The sequence below is a fragment of the Symphodus melops genome (genome assembly GCF_947650265.1).
Source record: "Symphodus melops genome assembly, chromosome: 2".
Lineage (NCBI taxonomy): Eukaryota > Metazoa > Chordata > Actinopteri > Labriformes > Labridae > Symphodus > Symphodus melops.
Window position 1 is genome coordinate 5,101,667 of NC_136692.1, and position 27,931 is coordinate 5,129,597.

Genomic DNA, 27,931 nt, shown 5'->3' on the forward strand with positions numbered 1-27,931 from the left:
GTAAGAGGTCATTTCCACATGCAGAGTAAATAACCTGTTGAGGTAAACTTCCTGAATGAGTGCTGCAAATGTTCCCCTTCATACCCTTTATAGGTGAGAAGGAAGCTCTGCTCTGAGTAACAACATTTCTATTAAATAATGGGAAATGTCAGAATTAGAGAAAGGACCAAGGTGTCAACCGGTTAAACAGATTACGATTTATCAGTTTGATATTCCATTGATTCAGTTGATTCCTAAAGTGTGCCACAATAACAGTGTGTATAGCCTGATCTGCCCCCTTTAGATGATGTAAGACTACACAGACTAAAAAGATTAATCAAAGTCTGATCGGGGCAAGTCGAGGTTCGTCCGATTAAAAAAAAAACAAAAAAAACAATGCAAAACAGTTACACAACAAAACTTCACCTGAAGGTTCTGTAACGTTTCTGGTGTTTAAATTAGATTCAAACAGCAATAAATAATAAGGGGAGAAAGAGCTAGATAGCTGACTGTTTGATGACATTGTTGATATGAACAAAGACTGAAGCTGAAAGAATTAGCACTGACTTTATGATGGTTCATCACATTTGAGCTGGTTATGAGACAAAAATACAAAATGGTGAGAGTTTCTTCACATCTCTGCTTTATGACTCTGTTTATTAATTAGCATTTTCCTCATTGTGAATTGTGAACTGCACATGTGGCTAAAGTGTTCATGTAGTGCAGAGAGCTTCAACTCTGCTCTCTGTCTGTCTGTGAAAGACATCAACATAACTTTGCATCTTTTTAAGAGAAACGGTAAAACTTCAGATATAACAGCTCTCTCTCTCGCTCTCTCTCGCTCTCTCTCTCTCTCTCTTTTAAAATGATCTCTGTCTTTGTTTTTATTAAAGATCTCTGTACTTTGAGTCCCATGTTCTCTGATTAAAATAAGACTGTGTAACATTAATACATCAGAAATGTTAAACTTCCTCAATAGAGACTTTTTTTTTTATTCCTTTCTTCTTTTCAGAAATTAAAAACAATGTGATGGGTTATATTTAGTCATTTTACTTCAGTTGGCAACCTTTAACAGAAAAATACTTTTCTCAAAAATAAGTGGGCGGGATAGCCAAATTGACAGAAATTGAAGTTTTAATCCTTTATTATTTTAGCTGTAACCATTAATGTGTCAAGTACACATTTAAAAAAAAAAAGAATATTTTAAAATGATGCTTATAATATAATAATACATATCTAGTTTTCCTCTATCCTCAGAAGCAGCACCTTGTCCTTCCATGAGCTGTAACTTTCCACTCATTTCAGCACTAAGGACAGCTCACCGTGACCGCGCTCACACGGGGTCAGCACGTCTTTAATCCCTCAGGTTGGGACACGTAGTCCCAGTTTTTCCAATGGCTCCCCTTTAATTGGATTGCACTTTTTCCACTACTGACACAGAAAGCTGTTATGAATGAGCCTGATGTCACCCCCTTCACTACGACATGCTTCAACTATGTATGAAATAAAATAATTATTAGAGGAATATATTTAAATGACACTATTTTCTTCTTCTAGTCTGACCTTTACTTTGTAACGTGTGAGCACAAATCAGTTTATTGACTCTTTAGATTGAACAAACAGTGTTTGTGATAGAAGTGCATCATGAATCCATTTATCCTTCCGAGGATTATTTGTTCAAGAAGATGATTCCAGATTCTTCTGGATTTATCCAGAATTCCTGATTTTCCAACCTGAGAGACTTTAATGACCATGAAAATGATTTAAAGCCAAAGACTGTACCTTGATGTGGAGCCCAGGTGTATTTCAAGGCATAATATGAAACATTGTGACTATTAACAGTATCAGATACAATAGTCCCTCCAGTATGTAATTATAATACAGACTGAAGACTTTCTAAATAGGTGAAGTCAGGGAGCTGATATCCTAGTGGGACACTGACACTTGGGCTTTGGTGCTCCAAGAGGACGGACCGGGTTCAAATCCGACTTGTGGATCCTTCCCTGCATGTCAGTCTCCACTCTTTCTCTCTGTGAATTTTGCCTCTATTCTTCGAAACATAGCCTTTAAAAATAAATAAATAGTGAAGTCAAATGTTCTGTTGGCTCCAGGCTCTGTGTTCACATGGACAGGGCAGCTCTTTCTTCAGCCTGTCATGTCTTTCTCACAGGTTCCAACATGTTTCAGACGTGTTTTTTTGAAGTGGACTGCTCCCTCTCCAACCTTTAGCCCTCCGACAACTATTTGGAAGAGCGGTGTCCCCGTCGACTGAGGGAGTCTCTGTTTGGATTCAAACCTTTTTTTGTCCTTTGACAGTCGAAACCCAATTACAGAAACCAAGACTGATTCTCCATTCACTTTTCTGTGAACAATAAAATACTAACAAAAACATACAAACATGTAGGTCATTATGTCCTCAACAGTAAATCAATGGCAATCTGCAGCATCTTATTAAACGTATCAGACTGCAAAATGCATTTTGTAAATGTCATCATCTGCGTAAGTGACCTTTGAGGATTTCTTCATTAAATTGCAGAAATTTCCGCTTGACATTTCATGCCGGCCTCGTCAGTAAATCTTTACTGGAAGGTTCCCCTTGTACAAATTTAAAGATCATTCAGCAATTAACTCTAAAGTCATCAGTTTCATAATCATTGTATACATGGCCTTCAGTTTGTCTCTGCTTTGAGTCAAGATGTCAAAGCTTCAGGTCTAAATGGAGCAGTATTCTGGTTTTAAGCTGCTTGCTAACTGGGATCAGCGGTGTGAACTGACCCTTTGTTGTACCTGACCCTCTGATTGAATTATCTTTGTCGAGCCCCCTCGCCTGCCCTGGTATTTTTCTTTGGACCTGCTCAACATGTGCATGCTCATTTAGCTTGGAATAGCAGATCCTTTCCACATGGTGTCCCTGTTACCTCAAAATAAAAACTGCTCTATATTTGCAGAAACATCTATAATCTCTGCACATGAGTGTAACAGTGATTTCAAACTTCTTCTTTTTTTATTCTATTTTTGGGCTTTTTTGACTTTATTAGATTTGACAGCTGAGGAGAGACAGAGAATGTTGGGAGAAGAGAGCGGGGGACGACATGCAGCAAAGGACCGAGATTTGGATTGTAACCCAGGGTCACTCTGACAAGGCTTCTGCTCAGGGGCCATAGCTATAACCACGAGGCTATTGGTCTCTTTAACACCCTTTTTCATCAGTACTGAAATGAGCTTCAGATGATGTCATGTCATGCTAAGTAAATCTAGATAAAAGTATCTGGCCGTGCAGCTCCACTCTAAAGGTGTCACTCAGTTTTAACCACTAATACTAAGCATCATATATTTTCTGTGCATCTGCCTGTTTGTGCTTGTATGACTTTTGTATTTTCTTTGGCACAAAAAAAATCGTACGTGTTTTAAGATAACATATTATGCAACATACACGTTACTGAACAATATTTTCTAACACTATGTGTCTCTAGTCCGCCTACAGACCCCCAACTATGAGATAAGTCCATCCTCTCGGTCTTTTGCCTGCTCCACTTTTCAGAAAAGGTGTGTTCAAACAGGCAGTTTGGAGATTTTCCCTTCATGACATCACAAAGGGCAGTAACCCCTCCCCCTAGTTGAGGGAGACTCTCGCAGCTAGGTGTTTGTTCTGCCCTCGAGAGTCTGCCTTCTCATTGTTAACAACATGGCATGGAGTGAGAAAGCCCACGGAATCAATGGAAAGGCGTTGTAATCCTTTCAGAGGGGCGGGGTCAAATTTGCATTTAAAGCTACAGACACAGAAACAGCCTGTTCTGAGCAAGGGTGAAATAGAGGGCTTTATAGGCATGATAAAATACAGGATCAGAGTGGATTTAGAACAGGAAACCTCACGAGACTCAAACAATCTTTAATTGAAGGAAGCCTTTATGTGATGCTTGTACTCTGTGCAATGAGTAGGCTTAAATTTGTTGTTAACGATGGCATTCATGTTCACAAGGTCCAGAGAGATATAAGCACAATGCAATACAGTAAAGGTAATGAGTTGTCCCTGATTCAGCACAAAACAGCTCAGTATATAACGTAACAAGAACTGCACATGGAAAGTCGGTTGGCTCGACCGAATGGAAAAGTGATCACTTTCTCAAACGTTACAGTCATTTTTATCCATGACGCTTGTGTAACTTTAATACATCAACAAGGTAACCTGATTTGCTACAGTAGGCCTACTGACCTGCTGTCACATTAGTTAGATTACCCGTCATGCTCGAAAAAGTTTCACCCCATGGAGAGTCCGGATCGGAAGGCGCCACACGGTAATTGATCTTGTTACGATAAGCTGCATGATGCAAAGAAGAGAAAGTTCAAGAGCATCCAACAGTTAGACAATTATAGTCACTTGGTGTGGTTATAATCAAGCCTTAAATGGGCTAATGTGTGAGCAAGTTAATTAAAGCCCAAACAGAGAGCAGGAAATAATCAATAATATAAACAGAGGGCAAAAAGAAAAGAAAAGAGGGGAGTGAGGATTAGTGAAAAGATAATTGTCAGTATATGTTTGGGCCGATAACATCAATCCAATAAGATGCTGAGGGATCCTTGGATGTGACTTTCAGTTTATCTCTATGTGGCTCAACCAGCAGGTGTTGCTATAGCAACAAAATCATCAACATAAACCAAATGCTGGTGGCAGACTAGAAACCACACAACAGATTTACTAGTTTCATAAACACCACAGCTCAGATAGTATTGGAAAACTCCACGTGTCTGTCCATCATGTGAGTACTGTTATAGAAGCATTTGCTCGTTGTTAAAAGCCTTAATGTATAATATATAGAATATATATAACTTATGAGCGGAGATTCCTTCTATCTTTAAAGAGACGACAAGGCCAGAGACCCACTTATTCCCTTCAAGATGGATGTACGTCATGTTTCCTTCCTGAACTCCATCCCCTCTTCCCTCCATCTTTTCCAGTTGATATATGTGTGATGAGGCGCTCTCAAGACTGCTGATCATATGCTGTTTTATTTAGAGAAGCTCCTCTTCCCAGACACTGCTTTCAGCGCAGCTGTAGTCTGTGACCCACTTTTACACACACGCGCGCACACACACACACACACAGGCAAAGAAATAAGGAGAAGTTGGGAGCTGACAGGAGGAGAGAGGAGGTGTAGGGGTTTATGAAATCAGATATGCGGGACAGTAAGAGGTGATGGAAGAGGGTCACTGAGGGTGACAGTAAGGGGAGATGTTTTGTTTGAGGATCAAAGAGGATTCAAGTGGAGAGTCGGGGGACAAAAGATGAGAAGCTCTTGACCAAATAGATCGAAAGTTTAACAAAATAAAAAGATGAGGTAATGTTGCCTTAGAGAAACCCGTCAATACTGCAGTACAATGAAGTTAGACAAACAAAAGAGTTTAGTGATTGTTAAATTGACGTCTCAGTTTGATCACTTAAAGAAGTACGAAGAAATGTCAATAATACCCAGTCTGTGATTAAAACACACAGATTGTCCAAGTAATCAATACACACGACCTCCTTTCATCACAGCTTCAAAGTCAACGCATGTTAGCATTAATGCTAATTAGCAACTTTAATACAGATGACACAGTGTAGGATTAATCAACGCAACAGAGGCAATAACAGAGGCTCCAGAAACCCACGCTGCTCACATCAACGAGCTTCTGTCGAATGACTGCGTAAGTTACTGCGTCAAAGGGTAAGCGGTTGCTGGTATGCATTGAATATCTTAATATAGTCGTTTAGTGAGGGAACATCCTGTGTTATGCTTTATTGAAGTCATTATGAGGGCTGGTTTTAAAATGCAGCGTGGGACCCCAGCTAATATAACAGACATTTGTAGCTTTTGGCCCTTTAGGGCATTTGGAAGGAATTACATTTTAATTTGTCCGTGTTGTTTATTCCCTGCTCCTTCATTTCGCTGAGTAAAGTACCCATTATATCTAAACATTATAGGACGTAAAATTGAAATTACAAGTCTTTTAAAGGTACTGTGAGGAGAAATGTAAAGGTGTTATTGTTACACCTTGTAAATGTGTATATATCCCCTGTGTCAGTTTCCCCTTCGGCTCAAACATCTTCTTAGACATAAAGTCTGCAACATTTACAAACAATCTGCAGCCTAAACAACACTGAGGGGAATCAAAAGTCTGTGTTAACACGAGCACATTTTAGTTCAATAATACAGTAAAAGATACATTCAAAATGTACATCACAAAACTAAAGACGTGAGAGGGAGTGACGTACAGAGTAACAGCCTGGCTGTGATTCAGTCATTTAAACATTCAGAACTACATCACTACTTTGAGCGTGATAATGCTTTTATACAAAGTTCAACAAGTTGAAAATAGAAGTTAATCTTCAACATTAGATTTGTTGTTCGTTGCTCCACATGGTTTACTATCTCTGCAACTTTACTGAAACTGGACTGGACTGTTCCCAAGCAACTCAAACTTTCTCCTGCACTCTGCAAATTTGTTTGTGTCCATGGTTACCACAGGCTAGATAACCATTGTTTTTTTTTACGTTTACTGTCCATGTATTTGTATTTTTGAATATTACAGAAGCATTGAATAAGACTGCTGTGTGATTGTGAGGAGTCAGAGTGATTGATGAAGACAAACACTGTCTGTTCTAATATTAATGAATTATATTTGGATTATTTCTGCTCTATGACTGAGACCTGCATTAAATATAAATAACAATTATCAATCAGTGTAAACACTGATTGTTTCAGTTTAGGCTGCCACACATATTAAAAGTTTCATCCTAAACATTGAAAATCGGATCAAATCAGATTCAAACACTGTAAGCATCTACTCAAAATAATCACAAATGAAATCAACAACTGTAATCTAGAAATCTAAATGAATTAAACATCAGGTTGTCAAAGTTATGATCTGTTACCAGCAGTAAGACTGGACTGTTTTAAATGTTTTGGTTTTCCTTGTTCATCTTAAATGCACCTGCAGTGGTTGAAGTGATTCATCACTATGGGAAAACTTTCACTTACAACAATAAGCGAGGAATGCTGACTGTTTTTTTTTTTTTTTCACCTGAACAAGCGCAGACACACACACACATATACGCACACACAGCAGATGTGAATACAGGGGGAGGTCCTTGCAGTCTATGAAGAGATGTGAGCTGACGTGGCTCTTATGAGACAGGCTTACCAGGATGGGAAATGGGATTCACACAAGCGGCAAGCATATCCCAAATCTCAGCCCTGCCAAGGTTTTTGGCAGCAGAGAGCTGACCCCGTCTGACCTCCCTCGAGGGCATCCGTTGAGAAAGGGATGACATCATTCTTTAAAAGCTTTTGCACGATGAAATATGACAAAAGTCTTTCACTGTCATGTTAAAACAATGCTTGTTAGGGTTTCTACACCACTGCCTCTCCAAATCTCACAGCATCTAATGAACAAAAAAAAAAGATGTAAAATTCATGGGCCTTCATTCATAATTTAATATTCATAAGAAAAGCAGCACAGGCTAATTGTGCAAAGGAAAGCAGACATGCTGGTTTCTGGGTCACTCTATGAAACATCGTTTTTCACCTTCTGACACCAAAGCACATGTAGTCGTGTTGCCAGTTTATTCCAGTGCTTTCTATAGTGGGCGGTCTTGATATTATATAACAAGGTCAATAGCGATATGTTTAATATCTACAATATCAACCATGTTTCTGTTAATATTCTCCCTGGCACACATTAGGCAGGGAGGAGCTTTGTAAACAACAGCACAGGGCGTTTTAAACATTTCAAACGAGGGCTGTATTTGAGTCATTTCCTTAACTAAAACACACTTTTTAATACTAAATCAAAAATTTAATATTGAATTGTTTCAAGAATGGGTGGTTTATAATGGCATCCATCATTTCAGATAACATGTTTTATTTTTAATGCACTTTGCAAATCTCAAAGGTGCCACAGAGTGAAAACAGGAATAAAAGGTAATGACAGATAAAGCCGGTGTCCTCTCTCTTACATGTTCAGTTAAACATGAGTGTTGGCAGACGTTTGGCCTGTCGACAAACATGAATGCACCGCTGTCCGTAGCTGATGTGTATCTGTTGTGACACATCATCATCAAGTCAGGGCTGGCTGATTTAGAAAAAAGGTTCTCATTGGACAGAAGATGTCACAGTGGCCGTGTGGGAGACGTAGACTGTCTTCGAGAAGACCAGCCACATGCAATCTGTCAAACATGTCCCAGTGATTGACAGTGTAAGAGGAGGGACGACTAACAACAATTAAAAAATGTCCAATCACGCAGACACAAGGAGTAACAGTATCTCAGTTCTGCCATACGGCTTTATTTTTATCCTCATGAATGAGTGAAGCCATTGAGTTGCATTTAGGGACATGTAGGATTCATTTTCTTTTAGAGGTTTACTCAAACTAGACCCTAAACTTTAGGATACCTTTGCAACTGTTGTTCTTTTTTGGGGGATCATTGTTGATAATCTGTTTCTTGTGAGTTACTCACCTTTGTGGAAGTGCTAAACTTGCACACATGACTGGTTGATTTGTACTTTACTCTTGACATCACCTGCCCAGTTTCAACAGATGGAAATGAGCTAGTGTGCTAAATCTGGTACATCTCTTCTTTTCTGAGACTAATAGGTTTTTTTTGTACAATGTCCCTGATTGAAGTTAACACATGAACTAAACCCCACTGAAGTCATTTGAAACATCTTTATAAACCTTGAGTCAAAGTCACACCTAAAATTGTTCATTAAAATATCTGACTCAGTGGAACTAGATTGCTCTAAAGCAGAGTAATCATTTCTAACAAGACAACCGTCATTGAATCGACTTCAAAAGGACTCTTCATAAACCGATGGGTGACACCTCTGAGACTATGTCCATGTTTTATACAGCCTGATAGATAGATAGATAGATAGATAGATAGATAGATAGATAGATAGATAGATAGATAGATAGATAGATAGATAGATAGATAGATACTTTATTGATCCCGAGGGAAATTCAAGCTGTGTGACAAACAGGATATTTGTGGACCTTACATCAGGCTTTGAGAAAATATGATTGGCTCATATTCACAGTGTTTGACCATAAAGAGATTAATTGATTCATTTAAAAATGTAATCTGCTGTTAATGGAAAAAAAAAATCAGTTCAGCATTTAAACCACATTAGTCCTCTTTGAACATATGGTGCTGCTCCACCATTAGGTGAGGGAGTTCCTCATGTACATATGTGCTGTGGAGAGTGAGAGCCCTGAAGTGGTGGTGGTGGGGAGCTGAGGCCTAATCCAGAGGGATCTGTCAGCAGTAAATTTCCAGGAGAAGGGAGGGACTAAAGCCTGCCAGCTCTGTCTGCTCAGAGAGATGAAGAACATTAAGGCCACAATGCTAAAAGCCACTAAGTCTCCCTCTTGTCTCCCTTCATCCTGGAGCTGGAGCCGGACCAGCTGCTCCTCCTCGTGTGTGTTTGTGTTTCTCTCACCACATCGATCCGACCCCCCAGCCACCTCTGACCAGCATTCCTCTCATGTCTGTCTTTTTAGTGAGAATGTTTAACAGTGAGACTTCATTGAACCCGCTGATAGACTTTGGCCTTTGATGATTCGGTTGAGTCAGTGATTAGTTCAGCTTAGTGATGTCTTTCCTTTCATATTGATCAGGGACAGCGTTCATTTTATTGACCCTATACATCTACATCTGTTGGCGGACTCATTGGGGCCAGAGTGCTTCACCTTCTGTTAAAATTAGATCTGCAGATTCAGTTTGTCTGTAAGTCTTTCTCTTGAAGATTACCATGGTGGGAATTTGGTCCTTTGCCAGCATTCATTCATTAACATTTGGCTCAGGGATGCGAGGCATTGAAGGGCGAGGAGCTGTGAAATGTTATGTTGCAGTGAATCCCATGTGTGACAGGTGTGATTGTTGAATAATGCATGACGCTTGATGCTGTTATTTATTGGAATAGCAGGGAGAGCGCGATGGCGGGCTCTGAGCACGGTTAATCCAGTCAGACGTCAGGCACACATGCAGAAAGCAGCACAAACACATCTCCATCCAGCACTCTAACTGTGAAGTAACTAAATAACTTTCTGTGCAAACATTGTGCAAAGGAAATGGATCATACTACCGCAGCCAGGGTGCCAAGTACACAGGACTTGTCAAACTTTGAGGGGTCTGTGAATTTCAATTCATGACTATTCAGTCATTGTATCAGATTGCAGTTAGCCATATGGACAAAAAAAATTCTTAGGTGTTTTTACATAATGAATATATAAGATCATTAATGCTTAAAGATGTTATAAATAGGAGAGATTCCACAGTTTATATTGCAGTTGGCTAAAACTTGTGTCATGAAAATGTCATATTTTTTATTTGAAGCTCCAATGAGGAAATCTTTGTCTCTGTTGATTTTGGCGCCCCCTGTGGACAAAACTGTTCCTCTAATCTGTTTGCTGATGTGTTACTATACACAGTATGAGCTAAGCCGTTATCATATATGCACCTCGCAGCTGGAGGTTTTTCCTGCCAGGTGGGTTTGTCTCCAGAAGTAAGAACCGATGTAAACACGATGTGGAATTGGCGAACGAAGCAACATCTGAGTCTACGATGCTATAACAAGAATATTCATAATGAAGCGGTTTAATTGCGTGCATGGAGAACTGGTTGCAGGATAAATGTCAACACCTTCTGCTGTTTTCTCACATCAGCTCACTTGGACTTTCTGAAGAAAAAAAGTAAGAAAAAGAAAAGAGTGAAAAATCCAGGTGTTAACATTCACACATACAGCTCCATCTGAGTTTTTCAGGAGTTTGTTTTAATGTGTGAGAGCAGGACTGGCTTTTGGTGGTTTTTTTGCTCTTGTTTAACAGATAAAAAAACAGCCACTGTGTATCTGCCATGAAAAATGTAAAAAAAAAATCTGTTTTTCTATATGAAGTCAATCTCTTTGTTTGGTAGCTAGAAGCGGTGTCAGTAAAAAACAATCTGTAGAATAAATCTTGTATATGTTGTATATCTTGTTTGCTTGTGTAGGTCATATAAATGCATCAGGATTTATCTCAGTCTCTTTCATAGCCTGTTAAAACTTAAAACACAAGAGCTTTAATAATTGATCAATTTTGTTGATTGCTTTACATTTCGTCAATTAAACATCATGTATTGCACCATGGTTCAATTTAATGAACCTATAGACAAACACGTGTTTTCGTACTCTACTGCTGCTGAAAAACCCACTTTCAATAGCTTATAAATGCAGAAGGGAAAATAAATGGCTGTGGTGTGTGAAGGGTTAAACGTCATTTGGTAGTAGGAAGTGGGTGGTAAGAAGAGCTGAGGATGGAGCGAAGCCCGTGCAGCAACCACAGATCCATTTTCACAAGAAAAGCGATGTTACACCAAAGGAGGAGAGAGTGAACACGTCGTCTACCTGTGGGAGCGTTTAAAACAAAGGACAAATCTGCCAACCAGAGGACGAAAACGTGAAGTTAGCTAGCTGCTTTTACTACCGACGTGTGTGTATGTTGTGAGTGAGAGTGTGTGTATGTGTGTGTGTATGTGTGAGGGAAGTAACCTATAGATTCGCTTCAGATGATTATTGATCTCGCATCTGCCTTTTAAAAAAAAAATGCATTTAAGCCCTGACAGCGTGTTTTGTGTCATTTAAATCCAACACAGCTGTGTAGTGATGTGTGCAATACGGATGCAATGAAGTCCCTGCGTGCATTGGTTTCACCCCTGCACATATAGGCTGTGTTTGAATGTGCACCATACTGTAACATGTAGAGGATTGCTACAGCGATGTTCAGTGTGGATCGAGAAAAGGGACCATTGCGATAGAAGAAGCATTTTATACGATGAGATTGGCTCGCTTGTTTATAGCTGCCTGCTCCTGCTGTAATCAGCCAATTTGAATTTGTTTGAATAAGAAATATCTTTGATCACGAGATGTGATTATTTGTGTAGGGGTGAAGATGTTTACATCGTTAAGTGGCTTATGAGAAAAAATCTGTGGTTGTGACAGGCAGCCATCGATCCGGCAGTCTCGGCTGTTCTGAGTCTGTTTTCTGCGTGTCTCTGCTGGACTTGAGTTCACGCTGTGCATGCTGGTCCCACCGAGCAGCCTCGCGCTTGTTCAGCAGGTCCCGTCACGAGCATCCCAGTCAGAGAAGTGTGCAGGGCAGGGGGATATCTGCAGGTGTGAAGACCACCAAAGTGACACTTTTCTTTTTGTACTTTTTGTCCTTTATGGTGTTCTTTTAGTTGTAACGCGACTAAGTGAAAGTAGCAGGTGTTCGCTGTTTTCTTCGACCGTAAATGACTTTTTTTTTTGGGACTGCTGGTGAATTAATGAGCCGCTGTGGCTCGCGAGAGTAGAGCCCCGTCACCTGGAAACCACAGAAGCCACGAGACCCTCTGACAAGTGTGAACCTGCCACGCGCCATGGATGATTCTGGCATCATCCGAAGACGGAGGCTGCAGGTGAGAACTCTTTTGACCCCTTTTTCAGAAGTTACTCAACCTTTTTCCTGTAGCACGGGCCACATATCACTGTATACGATGGTTCTTTGTCCACACAGATGTAGGATACAGCACATCAATATGGCAAATGCTCACAGTTTGAACTTGGTATAAATTTAATGTGCACTTTGAAAGACCAACAAAAAAAAAAAAAAACTTCTGTCCCATCATCTATAGTGTGAAAAGGCTCTCTTAATAGTAACATGTGAAATGTTCAGGCCTTAAAGAAATACCTGGAGTCATTACATGGAAAAGGCAACACGACTTGGTGACCTGGCACAAACAAGTGGCAGTATGTACATGTTACTGAATCAGCAAATATCAGCAGCACATATACACCAACACTGCTGGAAACCAAGAGAGAAGCTTAATAATGAAACAACAACTTAGTAATACATGACAAATCTTTGACGCTGTTCCAACAAAAACACGTCTTTGAGCCGATGCACCCTGAGTCGAGATAAACTCCTTTAACAGTAAAGTGTGATAATAACTTGTGAACACAGGGGAGTAAATGTAGTTCACATGGCAGACTTGTTTTGTTTTAAATCTAAATAATAGCATGCCCATACATTTAAAACAAGTAGTTGGGTCTGGCCTGCTTATAGACTGAGATTATTTTATAGCATTTGCATTATGCATGCTCCTCTCTTAACCCATATCTCAACAAACACAGGAAGGCCGTGGTTATAGCTTCCTTCGAGGCTTTCCTCCGAGCGGTGGGCGCTTTGCGTGAAATTAATCAACTGAGGCAGGCAGGGCCATTGTCTGCCAGCCCCTCTCTGCTTCCCTGTGAATTAATTTACAGTAAAAGTACTCTTCTGCACATTGTGCCAACATATTCTGCTCCAGATGATTGCCCATCATTTAAAAAATACAGACGAGGGAAATTGGATGATTTCCTGCACAAATGTTGTTCTGTTGGTAGAACGTCCCAGAAACACTGCCAGGCTTCGTAGACTATCCACTCCTACAGGTGCTGCTCTCCTGTTGTCAGCCTGGCAGACACAAAATTGAAAGATGTCATTCATAACTGCGTGTGATGAAGTCAGCCTGGAGGAAGCGATACAAGAGTTTGTCCAGGCAGTTTTTCTTTTTTTATAATCATGATGGTTTTGTATTATTAAGAGGCGCGCACTGATGCATCGGTTCGTCAGCAAATAAAGTGCCATGAACGAAAAAACGATTTTTACGTTTTTCTTTTTTTGTGCTAAACCAGTGTGCTGCTGGCATGTAGTACATATAACTACTGATTTAGTGAAGAGGTTTTTTATTGGACAGATGAAGTTACCTGTTGAACAAACTCTGACTTGTTTTCATTGTGAAAAATGAGAGAAAGTGTCTGCATTGTGGGAGTCTTACACCAAAAGGAGTCATGAAGCAAACTAAAATTGTTATTTTGAACATCGGTGTCGGCATCACAGAAGTGAAAGGTTTTGGGACATGAGATTTTCTTAAAGTAAAATTGAATTTGAATAAAATCCAGCTCGGGAGTAGTCGTGTGCTGAGATTCAGTGAGTACCATTGAAACCTTTGGCTGAGTCTAAACTCTGTCGTCCTTCGATATATTTTCTCAGGAGTTAATAGAAGCTAAAACTTCGACATGGATATCAACTCTTTCAGCAAACATTGAGAGCTGGGGCTTATGAGTGGGGCAGGAGGCCATTAGATGAGCTCATGAAGGTTTATAATGTTGAAACACACACACATAGACACAAACACGGAAAGACACACTAACTGGAAAGTAGAATCCGACTTTCGATTTAAGTCGGACGCTGAGTGCCATTAATGTACAGTCAACTGTGTTCATTCAGTTGACTGTACTGTGGCTGCACTAAGAATCTTGAGTGTGTTTGTCCGTGTGCGTGTGCATCACACTCATGCCTATATGTACATATGAAATCGACTCCCACCCCCCGCCCGCCTCTCCCTTTCCATTGAAGTGGTCGATATCCATAATATCTCAGACGGAGGAGGTCTAAATGCTGAGGATGTGGCACAGTTGTCAGGCCCATTAGCAGGACTAATGGTGGCCTAACAGCCCTGTGCGCCCTCAGGGAGGAAGACCAACCACCAGCAGCAGGACGGGCTGAAAGGAAGGGGCGGGAGGGAGAGGGGGAGGGGGGCAGCATAGACCTGAGGCAGACAGCAGCTGTGGGCTACTGTAGACCCCATTTAAGTGGCTATTACAACATCTAGACCCCTTTACTGCCTGGATCTGCTTTCACATCACAGACAGACGAGGAGAGTAGTGTGTTCATGTGTGTGTATGCGTATGTGTGTGTGTGTGTGTGTATGTGTATGGAAATTTTGTGTCTCATTAAGATTACATTGTTGTCAACCTGTTCTCATGCAGTGAACATAAGAGCTAAAATAAAGTTTTAAACCCTTCATTTTCAGACACTTCCGTTTTCCTCCCATTCTTGCTTTTTATTGCACGGACAAGACAAACCTGAAAGGAGAGCGTGAGACGTGCAGTAAAGACCCTCTAAACACACCCACTCCTCGCTTTCAGTTATAAACTTTACTTTGCTATTCAAATCATTCAAATCTATGAGAGACTATTGGAGGACTGTGCTGCAGCTTGCCACGTTTTTGCATTTGGAAACAGCACACAAATCCAAGTCACAAACTCTTGATACAACTCGACCAACTGCATCGATCCATGGTCGCATTTTATTTGGCTTTAAGCCACCGTGTGTCATTGTGACGAGTCCTATCATCTCAAGTCAGGACGATCCCGTCACCCCAAGCAGACAAACAGGTCACGTGACGTGTCTTTCCCAGATCGACATGTTAGAAGTTAGGGACTACAACACACACACACACACACACACACACACGCGCGTCCACACATGTCCACGGACACACTCGAGGAGAATTTGTCCAATATTTTGTTCTGGGCAGTGAGCCCGTTTCCAATATGCTAAGCACAGGGGATAAGAGTGTGATCACTGCAGAAGATCCATCTCTCTGTGCCAAGTCCTGTCACTCACTGCCATGCCCACTGCTTTGTTCTCCCTCACACCGTCCTTCTCATGTCAGTTTTATTCAGAGAGGGGAGGTTTTGTACCCCGAGAGCAAAGTGTACATCAAAGAAGCTGATCTAGGACAGAACACTGTATATTTGGGAATAGCTTCAAGTACTTGAACTCTTTTTTTACTGGACTTCAATGTGATGCAGGGCGCCTCTGAAGTACAAAGCTTGAGTTCAGCCTGAAATCCAAAACAGACAGAAGTCGTCTTGGTAAGAGGACACATTCAGAGAGAAATATAGGTCATGAGAGTTGAGCCTTTTCAGCAGGACCCTCTATCATTTGAGACTTCAGAGTAGTGACCAGTGCAAGCTTTCAAGGAAAACTATGAAAGTGAAGAATGCACGGTGTGACATTTGCCTCACAATCTGCTGTCAGCTTTGGCAGCAGCAACAGAACAGAAGCCTCATGACTCTGCCCAAAGCAGCAGCATATTAACATTTTTCTTTTCTTTGCTTTCCAGTTGGCCTTCTGTTTGTCCTTGGGTAAATATAAACCAAAAATTTAAAAAAAAACATGGAAAAAACATGTGATTCCCGTTTTTACAGTCGGACAGAGGAAGCCGTCTTAATTTGTAATCATTTTTTAAACAGTTTTTTTTTCACTAACTCTACAGCACTGACGAGAGTGTGCTAAATTAGCATTTCATGTTTTGTGTTAAATCGATTAAATGTGTTAACCAGAGTGTTTTTTGCAGACAGCTAGTGTGAGATAGTGAGCATGTTTTTACTCCACCATGTCTGTGGATAATTTATTATTATTATTATTATTATTTCTTTCAAACCACTTCTTTAACACAGATTCATCCTTTAAATGCAGAATCCATTCAGATCATTCTCACAACAGAGTCTCTGCTGGAAACAAAACGAAATCATCTGATAATTCATGTGTGAATGATTTGTGAGGGTTCTTGCTCGTGTGTGTTTCTGTGAGCGGTAGGTAATTTCACACTTTTTTTACTCATTTCCAAAGATGTTTTTTTAAGCTTGTATGAAGTTGTGTGTGTTTGAGAGTGTGTGGTTGTGTGTGTGTGTGTGTGTGTGTGTGTGTGTGTGTGTGTTTGTTTGTTTGCTCAAATACTGAGACAAGACCACAACCCTAATTATCACTGAAAAATCTTCATCTTGTGTGCAGTGAGCGTCGGACTGCCATTGAGCTGCCATATATATATATGAGAGCTGACATACAGAAAGCTCTGACTTATTGTAAATGAATCCCTCAAAGTGTGAGCTGACATTCTTCCATGACATTAACACAACTTTACAATGTATGCCGACTTTATTTGAATGTAACATTTCCTTAAACTGTTTCTTTTTAACTTCCTCCTGTTGCTTTCTCGTCCCTGATAAAACAACCACCTGTAAAACGTCTCTGGACCGTTTCTAGTTAACCCTTTACAGGGCACTCGTTGAAATACTTTGAAATTCAAAAATTCAGCCTCATAGTTATTCAGCGACATAACAGAACTTTATTTCTGTTATTTCCATCCCATGCTGTATAACTCGATGTCTATGTCGAAGCAAGCTGGATGTTTCTGAAACGTTCACGTGTCGTCATGGCTATCGAACATTTCGGGGGGATATAGTTCTGAGATCGTCTGGATTCGGTAACATGGCAACAACACAAACAGAAGCTGTTGATGGACTGAGATGGTGAGAGGGAGCAGGTGTTGGGGTTTTATCCATTAGCTACCCCTATTACCCCACACACACACACACACACACACACACACACACACACACACAGACACACACACACACACACACACACACACACTCACGTATATACGAGTCTCCTGCGGGGCGCTTTCTGACTCACCCTGGCCAACCTCACTTCCTCTTGATGATGTAACTTATTAGTTATCCATGAAAGAGCTCACTATGATGGGTGATGTCAGTCCCATTGAAAAAAATCAAGTGATCAGTTTCCTTGAACTGGGTGGGAAAGGCTTCCAGTCCATCAGCATGAAGTGTGTTTTAATTCTCCATGTTAATGGAATAGTTTGGGAAATACACTTAGTTGCTATCCGTTTCCTTCCTTCAGGTCAGAGGTTTGAAATGAAGCTGTGCAGTTCTATAAAGGTCAGAAGGATTGAGATTTGGTCATCCATTTTTTCTACCATCACACAATCCAGCTCACGTTCAATTTTTATTCTGTTTCTCAAAGAAAGATTGAAAGATTGACTCGCCCTGATCTAGATCCAGACTTTAAAGGATCGGTGCTTTAAAGGGAGACACCAGAGTTAAAAAATAAATAAAAATGTTGTCGACTGGGGCATTAAAAATCCTCTCAAACTGAAAGCTCCTCACAGTCACTTAAATATAAAATGTTTGATTTGGATGCTATTTGGTGAAACATTTGAAAGGCGAAGTGTGCGACATCTTACACATAAGCAGAAATCCAGAATAGCCTCTGAAAATCACTCTGAGTCACGACTGTCCACAGTCAGTGTGACACTCGAGTCCCGCTGTCTGTGATTTTCTCTGAGCCGTGACTACACTGTGTTTACATGGACCGGCCGGCTCCTCCCTCTGTGTATAAGAGCTGTTTAAGTGAGGGAGCAGAGAAAAGAGGGATAACATGCTGAACTCACGGCTTCTTTGAATGTCACCTAGGCGTTTTTAGATCATGGTCCTTTTGTGTAAATGTACATGCAGTATCAAGCTACAAGCGCTACCGTTAGCCTGCTAGCACAACAATGCAGCTCGAGTTGTTTTAGGTTCATGCTGGTGCTCAAGGGCGACATCTGCTGGATTCAAGAGTTGCACATTAAGCTTTTAAAGGAACAAGATGTATCTGATTATGAGTTGAAAGGGGTACACTATTTTCAAGCAAAGATATTAAAAAAATTCCACCTTAAACAACCTGCTAAAAAAGTTTTGTTTGTTACATTTTCGTCTGACTCCAGCTCTCTGATCAGGGTAATCCTGATTCTGTGGATCAAAGTTATACTGTACATTGTATGTCAAACAAGGTAAAACAAGGATTGGATTTCTGCAATTTATTTGGAAATGACATGACAGGTTGAATCTGTTCATAGATATAAAAAAGTTAAGTCTTTGATTGAGCAAAGGTTCTGAGGTTACTTACAGAGAAGCTGCAAAGATGTGTTTGGTTAATAATAAACATTATCAGCATAGAGGCTTTATCTAAAACAAAAACATACAAATAAATGGTCTTTATTTACATCTCAGTTTGTGTCCATGCTAGCTCTATCCCTATGTTTCCAGTCAGCTAAGCCAAGAGGGATAATTATACACACAATGTGTCTGCAGCACAGAACGAGTTTTATAGCACTCATTGTCTTCCCATAGTGTCTTATTAAGTCAGAGTATTAGCGTCTGGCAGTGCTGGAACATAAATCGGCTGAGTTTGGATTGTGAGCTTGTTTTGAGACGAGAGCTGCAGCTGTCAAGTCACGTTACGTCAGCCTGCCTCTGTTTGTGTTCTGCACTCTTTGTTTACTTATACAAAGACAAAGCGATAGACTGTGTGTGAAAGTGTGTGGATATTTTAGTTCTGCTCTCGCCTAACGGGATGAAAAAAACAGATTACTTATTTCCTCCATGTGACTTTGTTTCATCTTCAGGCGCTGCGTGTTGTGTCGCTTGGATTCCTTTCGTCTTTTTGTCATGGCCCTGTGTCATTAAGCCTCTCCACAGTGAAAAGATGCTGGTGATAATGTCTTTTTAGTGGAGCCACTGGGATGTGGAAAGATAGCTGGATGTTGCTGACAATAGAAATTGACTGACACATGATCTCACCTGAGCAGATTGAATTTGGAACAGATTGGGAACCGGCACCACACAGAATGGTTCTAGTAGATCGTATTCACATCAGAGTCCTTGTTGTTGTGTCCCAGTTTCATAAATATAGCAGCAACATTTTTTTTTAAATAATTGACTTTAGCTTCACTCAACCTGGTGATTCCTGTAGCTCTGACGTCTCCGAGCACTTAGCAGGGATCAGCTTTCAAACTAGTTTGAACAACAAAAGGTAAACGGAGAGAAACAACGACGGCTGCAAATGGAGATGCACCGATCCACTTCAAAAAGGAAAAAAAAAAACAACCCAAAATGAGAGCATCAGCGCACACATGGATTATTTCTACGCTGTGATTCTTAATATGTGTAACAGCTGAGTGTGGGACGGTGACTGACAGGTGAATTTTTTTTTTTTTTAACATCAAACAACGGGTCAGAAGTTTAGATCCTGTCACTTTAAGACTTTCTCCTGTCATTTCTTCATGCATTCTCCGAGCACATGTAAAGAGATGTATTTAAGCCGCGTACACACAGACACAGGGAGGGTTTCATAAATACGTCACATTTTAAATGTTCTCCTGGCTGAGAGAAAAATGTGCTTCCTAGAGAAGCCTGACAACACCTTATTAAAAAAATTCAAGAAGATAAGTTATTGTTATAAGTTGTTGACAGAGAGATTATCATTGTTCATTTCCTGTTCTCTGTAACGTTCCTTTTAATGGCTGTCATCTGTGCCTCACTTTGACTTTAAAGAAGCCTTTGATGGTGGCGTTGAATAGAGATCAGTGGTTCTTAATTAGTCAGGTCTCGGGAACCACCACCAACACCTCCATGAAAAACCAGGACTCAAAGTATCTGATATTTTTCAACCAATCATATTTCTTCAACGTAAAACTGTGCTGTTTGGACCTCCGACGGTGCCAAACGTGTAACAGAACATCAACATGACAACAGCGACCCAGTGGAAACTGCTCTGCGACCCACTTTGGGCTCCTGACCCACCATTTGAGAAAGATTTTACTAGAACGCATTTACTGTACGAGATGTTTTCCACTGTCTCGCTGAGTCCTGCTGTCACAGACTGCTTCATGTGTTCAAGTTGTCTAATCAAGCTTCCCTCTTTTTCTCTTCTTTTGCCCCCAGAAGGATCTACCTCTGCCCCGGAAAAGTAGCAAGTAAGTTCACATCTGTCCTTCTAGATATGCTGAGTGATTGTTTGCACACCACTCTCTGGATTTCAGGAGACTCTACTCGCTGTGTTTTTCTTTATTTGGTGCTGCGATTTCGAATGAATTGAACTCCTTCTCTACATGGTATTTCTGCTCAATTCAAACCAGACTGTTTCATGTTAAACAAACACACACACACACACACACACGCACACACACACACACACACACACACACACAAACACAAACACAAACACACCAGAAAGGAGGGGCCTTTTTTTTTTTTTCTTTTTTCTAAGTTGGAGTCTCTCCAGCTTTGTTAGAGGAAGTCACGGTCAAGTAGCAGTACTTTTGCTGCGGGCGCCTTGTCTTTAGGTTGCAGCATGTTCCAGCTTTGTGGGAGCCCTTTCACTCTCAGCGCGTCAATCTGTTGCACCAGTGAGCCGTGCAATGAGAGTTCAGCAGCAGGAGAGCCGTGCTGTGACCTCGGTGCCCCTCAGGCTTCTGAGGAGAGACGGGAGGTTTAGAGAGGGAAGGGTAGAGCGCTACATGATGTGGAGTTAAGCCATCAAATGTACAGAGCAGTCAGTGTTTGATTCACGTGACCCTCTGGTTCCCGAGCCGAGTCCCTCAAACTGAGCTACTGGCCCACTTATCTAATATACATCTTTAATGTTTCAGTTGACTTCACTGATGTCCAGTAACTGTTTTTAAAGCGATGCCTTTTTAGAGGAAAAAAGAGAATCACAGGCAGAAAGTAAAAGGTAGTGACACTTCCTGCCATGGACGCTCTGATTGGGCTCTTCAATGAAATGTTTAAAAGATATTTCTCCACATTTCATCATCAGGAGCGGGGATTAACATTATTAGGCAGCTTCACCAACGGGATGACACCGAGACATTTAGTCGGACTCTCCACATGTAGCGTCGAATGATAAAAACCCTCTGGAGTCGTTTTCTGCGCCACTTAGAAGAGATTTGAATGAAACGATTTTGAAAGGTTTGACAGGACGCACTTAAACATCCTAATTCTTACCTTCAGGCATCTTAACGCTGTCAAACTGAGCAATTATAACGATTATGGGAAGAAACGTGAAGCATGGAGCCGAGAATGATAGTAGATAAAGAACTGTACGAGTCTCTGTCCATGGTGCTGAAATGGAACTGGACTCTTTGTACCTTTTATGTGACTGAAAAACTCGTCTTTTTACGCTGAGGTCGGGCTCGGCGATATGACTGAAAATGTTGTCGATATCGATCATTAAAAGCAGATTTTTGCTCCTGAGTGAAAGTTAAAGAGAATGTGGTTTCATCATTTTGTATTGTATTGTATTGTATTATTTTGTATTATTAGAGAAGAACATTTACAGTCACAGTTCACAGAGCTGGAAACACTCATGACACTCACTGACCCGGTGCTTACTGAGAGGTGTGATGATGTTTCAAATGGGTGGAAATGTTGGTCGGGTTGCCCGTGTTAGCTGTATTGTATATAGAAGTACTCGTCACAGTTTACAGAGCACATGACTCAGCGTTTTCTTCACCGTCTCTTTCCCTCATTTCGGATGTGTTTCCATTCTACTCCACGCGTCTGAAAGCCCGCCCACCCGTATCCCTGACCCTGCCAGATGATTGGCTCTTCATTGCCTGTTTCTTCTTCTCTTTAATGAATGAGAGGAACATTAGCGCCCCCTTTCTCAGTGTTATGGTGGCGTAACTACGGGTTTGAATCTATCAAACATTTATTAGCTTGAACAACTTGTTCGGGCAGTGTGTCTTTTGCTGCTCTCTTCGTCTGTCCTCTGTCTTACAGAGAGAAATTGTTCCACATCCGCTCTTAAAGTTTGATTTGGAGAGCCTGAGCTGGCTGCTTCTTTTGCTGAAAACACTTCACAAATCAGGCACAATTTAAGACGAGCGTCTCAGCTCAGCTCAGCTCCGAACGCTGTCTGAAAACGTCTTTGAGTTTGGGCTGTTGGTTGTCATTTTCGACAAAATGCGGACACTTCACTGTCATCATTTTGAATGTTGAAATACTTGAAATATCCCTGAAATTTAAGGACTCCACAATCTCTTTGGACCGATTGTGGGTTGAACTCAGAGCAGACTCTGAGCCTTGTTACTGCGCGTGTCTCTTTAATATTCTGCATGCACTTCAGTCGACAGAGTTGCTAAATGCCAGCGACAGCCTGATGAAACTTGCTCACTGTTTTTAATATGCATCTGTGTCTGTATCCATGTGTAAATATAAGTGTGTGTGTGTGTGTGTGTGTGTGTGTGTGTGTGTGTGTGTGTGTGTGTGTGTGTGTGTGTGTGTGTGTGTGTGTGTGTGTGTGTGTGTGTGTGTGTGTGTGTGTGTGTGTGTGTGTGTGATCTTAGCATGCAGTGTGCATGTGTGTCCCTGACCGCTGTCAACGAGTGTGCTTTGTACCTGACCTCTGACCGGGTGGCGGGTGGCAGATGTCACGGCATGATATCAAGGAGACACCGGAGCTGCACGCTCACACTCGGCTCTCCCTGCACCCAACAAACGAACAAACCCCCAGTGTTGGAAAATGGAGCCAATGTGGGAATGCAAAAAAGAGAAAAAAAAGCAGTTCCTGGAGTGTCCACTTGAGGCTGGCGTAGCACCAATATTAAGATGCCCAAAGACAGAAGTAAACATGTTTACTGTTTTTAGCTGATAAGTTTCTTTCTTGTTAAACACTCTACGGGGTGTGTTTGTATAATGGAAGGCGTTATTCAGACATTAGCATAACGAGGGGCGTGGTTGAGTTGAGTGACAGGCGGCTGCTTTGAAGCTGTCACAAGGCCCGCCTTAACTCCACCCACCTGCTTGTTACATATAAATTGAAGGTTAGGTGTCGATAGGGTCCATGCGGCCACAAACTGCTGTTGGGTTTCTACACGCATCGTCCTCTGCGTTCAGTTAGAGTCTTACGCGCAGCGACTTGGGAAGAAATGTGAGGGACAACAAGGTTACAAACTAAAGATCCTTCTGGCTGAGAATAAACTCCCACATTACTCACACAAATACACGCCATGTCCTTCATATGATATCATGCTGCCGCCCATCCCTGTCTGTGACCCCCTACTGTGTTTCAGTGATATCACCACCCTCCCCCCTCCCTGCCAGCTCCTCCTCCCCCTGTCTCCTCTCTCCCATGTATATTTTATCCATCCAGACTCCCACATTAGAGACGGCATCCATTATTGAATTACTCCCCTCAGCACTACTGTGCAACTGTCACCCAACGTCAGCCTTAACATTTGGTGGATTTGTTTCAAAGGGAAGGAAGGAGGGCGCACACACATGCAAGCGCACATGCAGACACGCATTGAGGAAGGACATCTCTCTTGGCTGGACATTGCAGAGCAGCTCCTGTGATATGTAGGGAAAAAAGAGGATGCCAGAGCTCATGTGGCATATGAAACAGAACAATACTACTGTTTGCGAGTGTGCCTTGATGTGCTTTTAAGTGGTGAGGGTGACGTAAATCTGAGCGTGCACGAGGCCATCTGTCACATTTTCCTGTCTGCGCATGAATGTGCATCACTACTGTACATGTAAATAATTAAAAAAATACAGAACAATTACAATGACCGAGTAATGTTTTTACTTCATGGAATCTGCACTTTTATTTTTTTAATACTACTCACATGGAAATGAATAGTGCATTTATATTGGGACTGTTTTCAGCCGGGTATTAAAACACATTTAGTTCTCTGGTTCACATCGATGGTAAAAAAAATCAAAAAAATCTGTGAAAAATAAATAAATACAGTGGCTGCGGTCATCAGAAGGAAATGTGGCCCAGTACAACAGTGGGGTTGCTTAATGTGTTTGAAAGGACTTCACTGTGATTACAAAGACTGTGAGAAACGGATAAATCAGCCACACCGTTGCCCTGGGAGACCTGATCCTTCATTATGATAAACAAGGATTATTTGGAGTTAATCCTACATACATTGTCCTTCTGTCCTTGAACACCAAATATGTGGAAGAAAAAAATCCTTGATATATTCCCTTGAAACTGCAATGCCTTTAGATGTATGTAAAGTAACCTGAGATGGGTGATTATTTATTGTCTTCAAAAGGACAAGCAAATGGACCATAATTTTTTGACTATAAAAAAAGTACAATATCACTGTTTTGGACAACATTGGTGCTCATATAGGAAAGGTCTGTTTATGGTTTTGATGAATTTTATCTTTTTTCATGAGAAAGCTGTAACAGGGATTAAGTCACACTGGCATGTACAGACACACTCGGTGCCCTTCTCTCCCTCTGTGTCTCTCCTTTCCTCTGTCTTGTCATTCACATTAGTCTCCAGTCCACTGCTCGCTCTCCTCTGATTGGCCTTCACCCTCTCTCTCTGATTTGCGTCCTTGTTCACTTTCTCCTACACGCTGCTTCTTTCTCTCTCATTCATACACCACGTACCTGTTTTTTTTAACCTTTATTTTCTTTCTTCTCTCTCTCTCTCTCTCTCTCTCTCTCTCTCTCTAACCCCCCTCCCCCTTGCTATGTGGCTCTACACTTCCTGGCCTGGCATGATACCCTTGAGAGAGAGCAGCCTCACAGTCCTCTCTCTCTCTCTCTCCTTCTGAGCGGGATGCTCGACAGCCTGTTCCCTCTGCTCCTCCTCCCTCCTCTCCCTCCTCTCTCTCTCCCTCTCTCTCTCTCTCTCTCTCTCTTGTTCTCTTAGTCTCTGAAACATCTTTCAAATCTGTCTCATCTCTCTCTCTTGCATGCTCACGTGCACAGTATCGCAGCCAGGCGTCGGTGAGTGTGCGTCTGTGTTTAACTGGCCAGAGGAGGCTGACATGCCGGCGTGGAGTGTAATCGCTGCCTCTTGACTGCACGCGCGCGCGTGTGTTGTTAAGTGTGTGTTTATTCTGGTGTGTGCATGTCTGAAGGCTCAGCTGCTCTCATGTTCATCTGCCAACACAGCCTTTGCTACTAGCAACATGTTTCGACGCACTAAAAGGTAAATGGCAACAATCTGTCTCTGTGCAGTCTTTGTGTGGTGCCCTCGCTGTTTTTAGTGTGTGTGCGTTGATTCACCGGAGGAGGTGGTTATGTTTTTTCCATGATGTTTCCCTCCTCCCTGCCAGCTCTCATGCTGTCTCACAGTTGTCTCTCTGTCTCCATTTAGCTCCAGCAATATGGTGTGTGTGTGTGTGTGTGTGTGTGTGTGTGTGTGTGTGTGTGTGTGTGTGTGTGTGTGTGTGTGTGTGTGTGTGTGTGTGTGTGTGTGTGTGTGTGTGTGTGTGTGTGTGTGTGTGTGTGTGTGTGTGTGTGTGTGTGTGTGTGTGTGTGTGTGTGTGTTTCTGTGTGGTTGATGTTTTAATTCCATGTGTGTATATGTCATGTGATGTGGTTGTGTGCATAGTATATTTTCACGTCTGAAGTGCATGCCTGTAGGGCTTTTAAAGTACATGAAGGATTGATAATTCACCTGTGTGTGTGTGTGTGTGTGTGTGTGTGTTGCTCTAAGTATGTGTGCATGCTATAAAAACCATAGCCTTGCTGGATTTGTATTTATTCATATCTGCGTGGAGCATTATTGTCGTTGTGCACAAGGATGTGCCCAAGGATTTAGTCTGCCTTAGATTATGGCTGCTGACATCTCACTCTGTTACACACACGTTTATATACTCGCTTTCTCTCTTACACACACACACACACACACACACACACACACACACACACACACACACACAGAGGCAGGTATGTGTGCGCTTGGCCAGCAGCCTGGGAGCCAGAGATAGCATTATGAAGTGAAAGCATTATTGTCAGTGTCCAGGGAGTGCTTATGTAGCGGGGAGCCAACAGTGGGCAGTTCTGGAGTGCTGTCTGGCTGGCTCAGGTCCTTCTTCTTCCTCCGTCCTCTTCGTCACCTCCTTCTTTTTTTATTTACCCTTTCTCTACCTGTCTCTAACTTAACCGGTCTGTTCACCATCTCTTCCTCTCCTCTCCTGTCCTCTCCTCTCCTGTCCTCTCCTCTCTTGTCCTCTCCTCTCCTGTCCTGTCCTCTCCTCTCCTCTCCTGTCCTCTCCTTTCCTCTCCTTTCCTCTCCTGTCCTCTCCTCTCCTCTCCTGTCCTCTCCTCTCCTCTCCTCTCCTCTCCTCTCCTGTCCTCTCCTCTCCTCTCCTGTCCTCTCCTCTCCTCTCCTGTCCTCTCCTTTCCTCTCCTTTCCTCTCCTGTCCTCTCCTCTCGTCTCCTGTCATCTCCTCTCGTCTCCTCTCCTCTCCTCTCCTCTCCTCTCCTTTCCTCTCCTGTCATCTCCTCTCGTCTCCTCTCGTCTCGTCTCCTCTCCTCTCCTCTCCTGTCCTCTCCTCTCCTTTCCTCTCCTGTCCTCTCCTCTCGTCTCCTGTCCTCTCCTCTCGTCTCCTGTCATCTCCTCTCGTCTCGTCTCCTCTCCTCTCCTGTCCTGCTGTGCTTCATTTAGCTGTCTTCATCTCGTCTGATCACAGGAGGATTAGTCTGAGTCGCCTCTGTTGCCCCCACTGTGCAGGGAATGAACAGCAGGATATCCTGTATATGAACAAGACTAAAGCCTCCTCTGCTCTGACTGTTAGCCGACATGCAGTGTGTGTATGTTTTCATTAGAGAGGATATGTGTGTGTGTGTGTGTGTGTGTGTGTGTGTGTGTGTGTGTGAGCATTATAATGTTTGTTTTCAGGGTGTGTTTGGGCTTGCACATGTGTCTGCTGTTTAGCACTCTGTATGTTTGTGTAGCATATTGTCATACTAGAGGTTTATACTTTGTGATTGTTGGTGGAACTGATGTTACACTTATTTTCTGTGTTTTATGATAAAATAAAGAGCTATCAGAACATCAGCAGATCACGATGTCTCAGAAAACGTGTTATTTAAAGCTTCTGTTTGGAGTTTTGAGCTGGTCATGAAACGTACTGAAATGAATACTGATGCCTCTATATGACTTACAAAAGCCATTAAAACCATAAGTGAAAGGCTGATTATTTCCAGATTGTTGTTTAAAATGCCATTGAATGCTGATACAGGGTAAACCCACTGCTGAAACAACCTTCTGTTTGGATTCACAGCGAGGGAGCCATTCGACTGTTATAAGAAATCAGGAGGTGATATTTGTGTATCAGAAATCACTACTTTCATGTGTAAAGGACAAAAAAAAAACATTTTGTCCACAGAGGGCGCCAAAATCAACATAAACTGTAAGTTCCTCACAGGAGCTTTAAGAGGCTAAAACCAGAAAATGATTTTATGTTTTAGATAAAAGTCATTCTCAGTTGTTTCGGCTACGTTGGTTAGCTTTCTTTGTGCCTGCTTTTTTGGAAATGTAAAAGTTCTTGTTAGTTGCATATCTTTGACTATCATGCCTCAAAATTAAACTGAAGTGACTATAGTGCGACCTTACTGTTCTGTTCTTTCTACACATGAAGAGTTCAAACCGTTTTCAAAAGTTATTGAAGTGTTGAAATTAA

At 41.7% G+C, this 27,931-nt stretch overlaps 1 protein-coding gene and 1 long non-coding RNA gene across 4 annotated transcripts in view; one reads left to right on the top strand and one right to left on the bottom strand.

Annotated features, from left to right (window-relative positions):
• Positions 1-1,105: 1,105 nt before the first annotated feature.
• Positions 1,106-2,027, bottom strand: LOC306842054. Its single transcript, XR_013781663.1, has 2 exons — positions 1,922-2,027; positions 1,106-1,472 (listed from the first exon to the last, which is right to left on the bottom strand). It is a non-coding gene; the product is annotated as an uncharacterized lncRNA (long non-coding RNA).
• Positions 2,028-12,032: 10,005 nt separating this feature from the next.
• The window catches only part of mast1a (microtubule associated serine/threonine kinase 1a), a 63,600-nt gene continuing 47,701 nt past the window's right edge, over positions 12,033-27,931 (top strand). The window contains exons 1-2 of one of the 3 annotated variants that reach the window (XM_079334516.1): positions 12,033-12,451; positions 20,433-20,464. In XM_079334516.1, coding sequence (XP_079190642.1) covers positions 12,413-12,451; positions 20,433-20,464 — 71 coding nt within the window. In that variant the 5' untranslated portion in view covers positions 12,033-12,412. Of the gene's footprint in view, positions 12,452-20,432; positions 20,465-24,743; positions 25,450-27,931 lie in introns of those variants that run through there. The other 2 variants (XM_079334517.1, XM_079334518.1) reach the window with 2 other exon arrangements.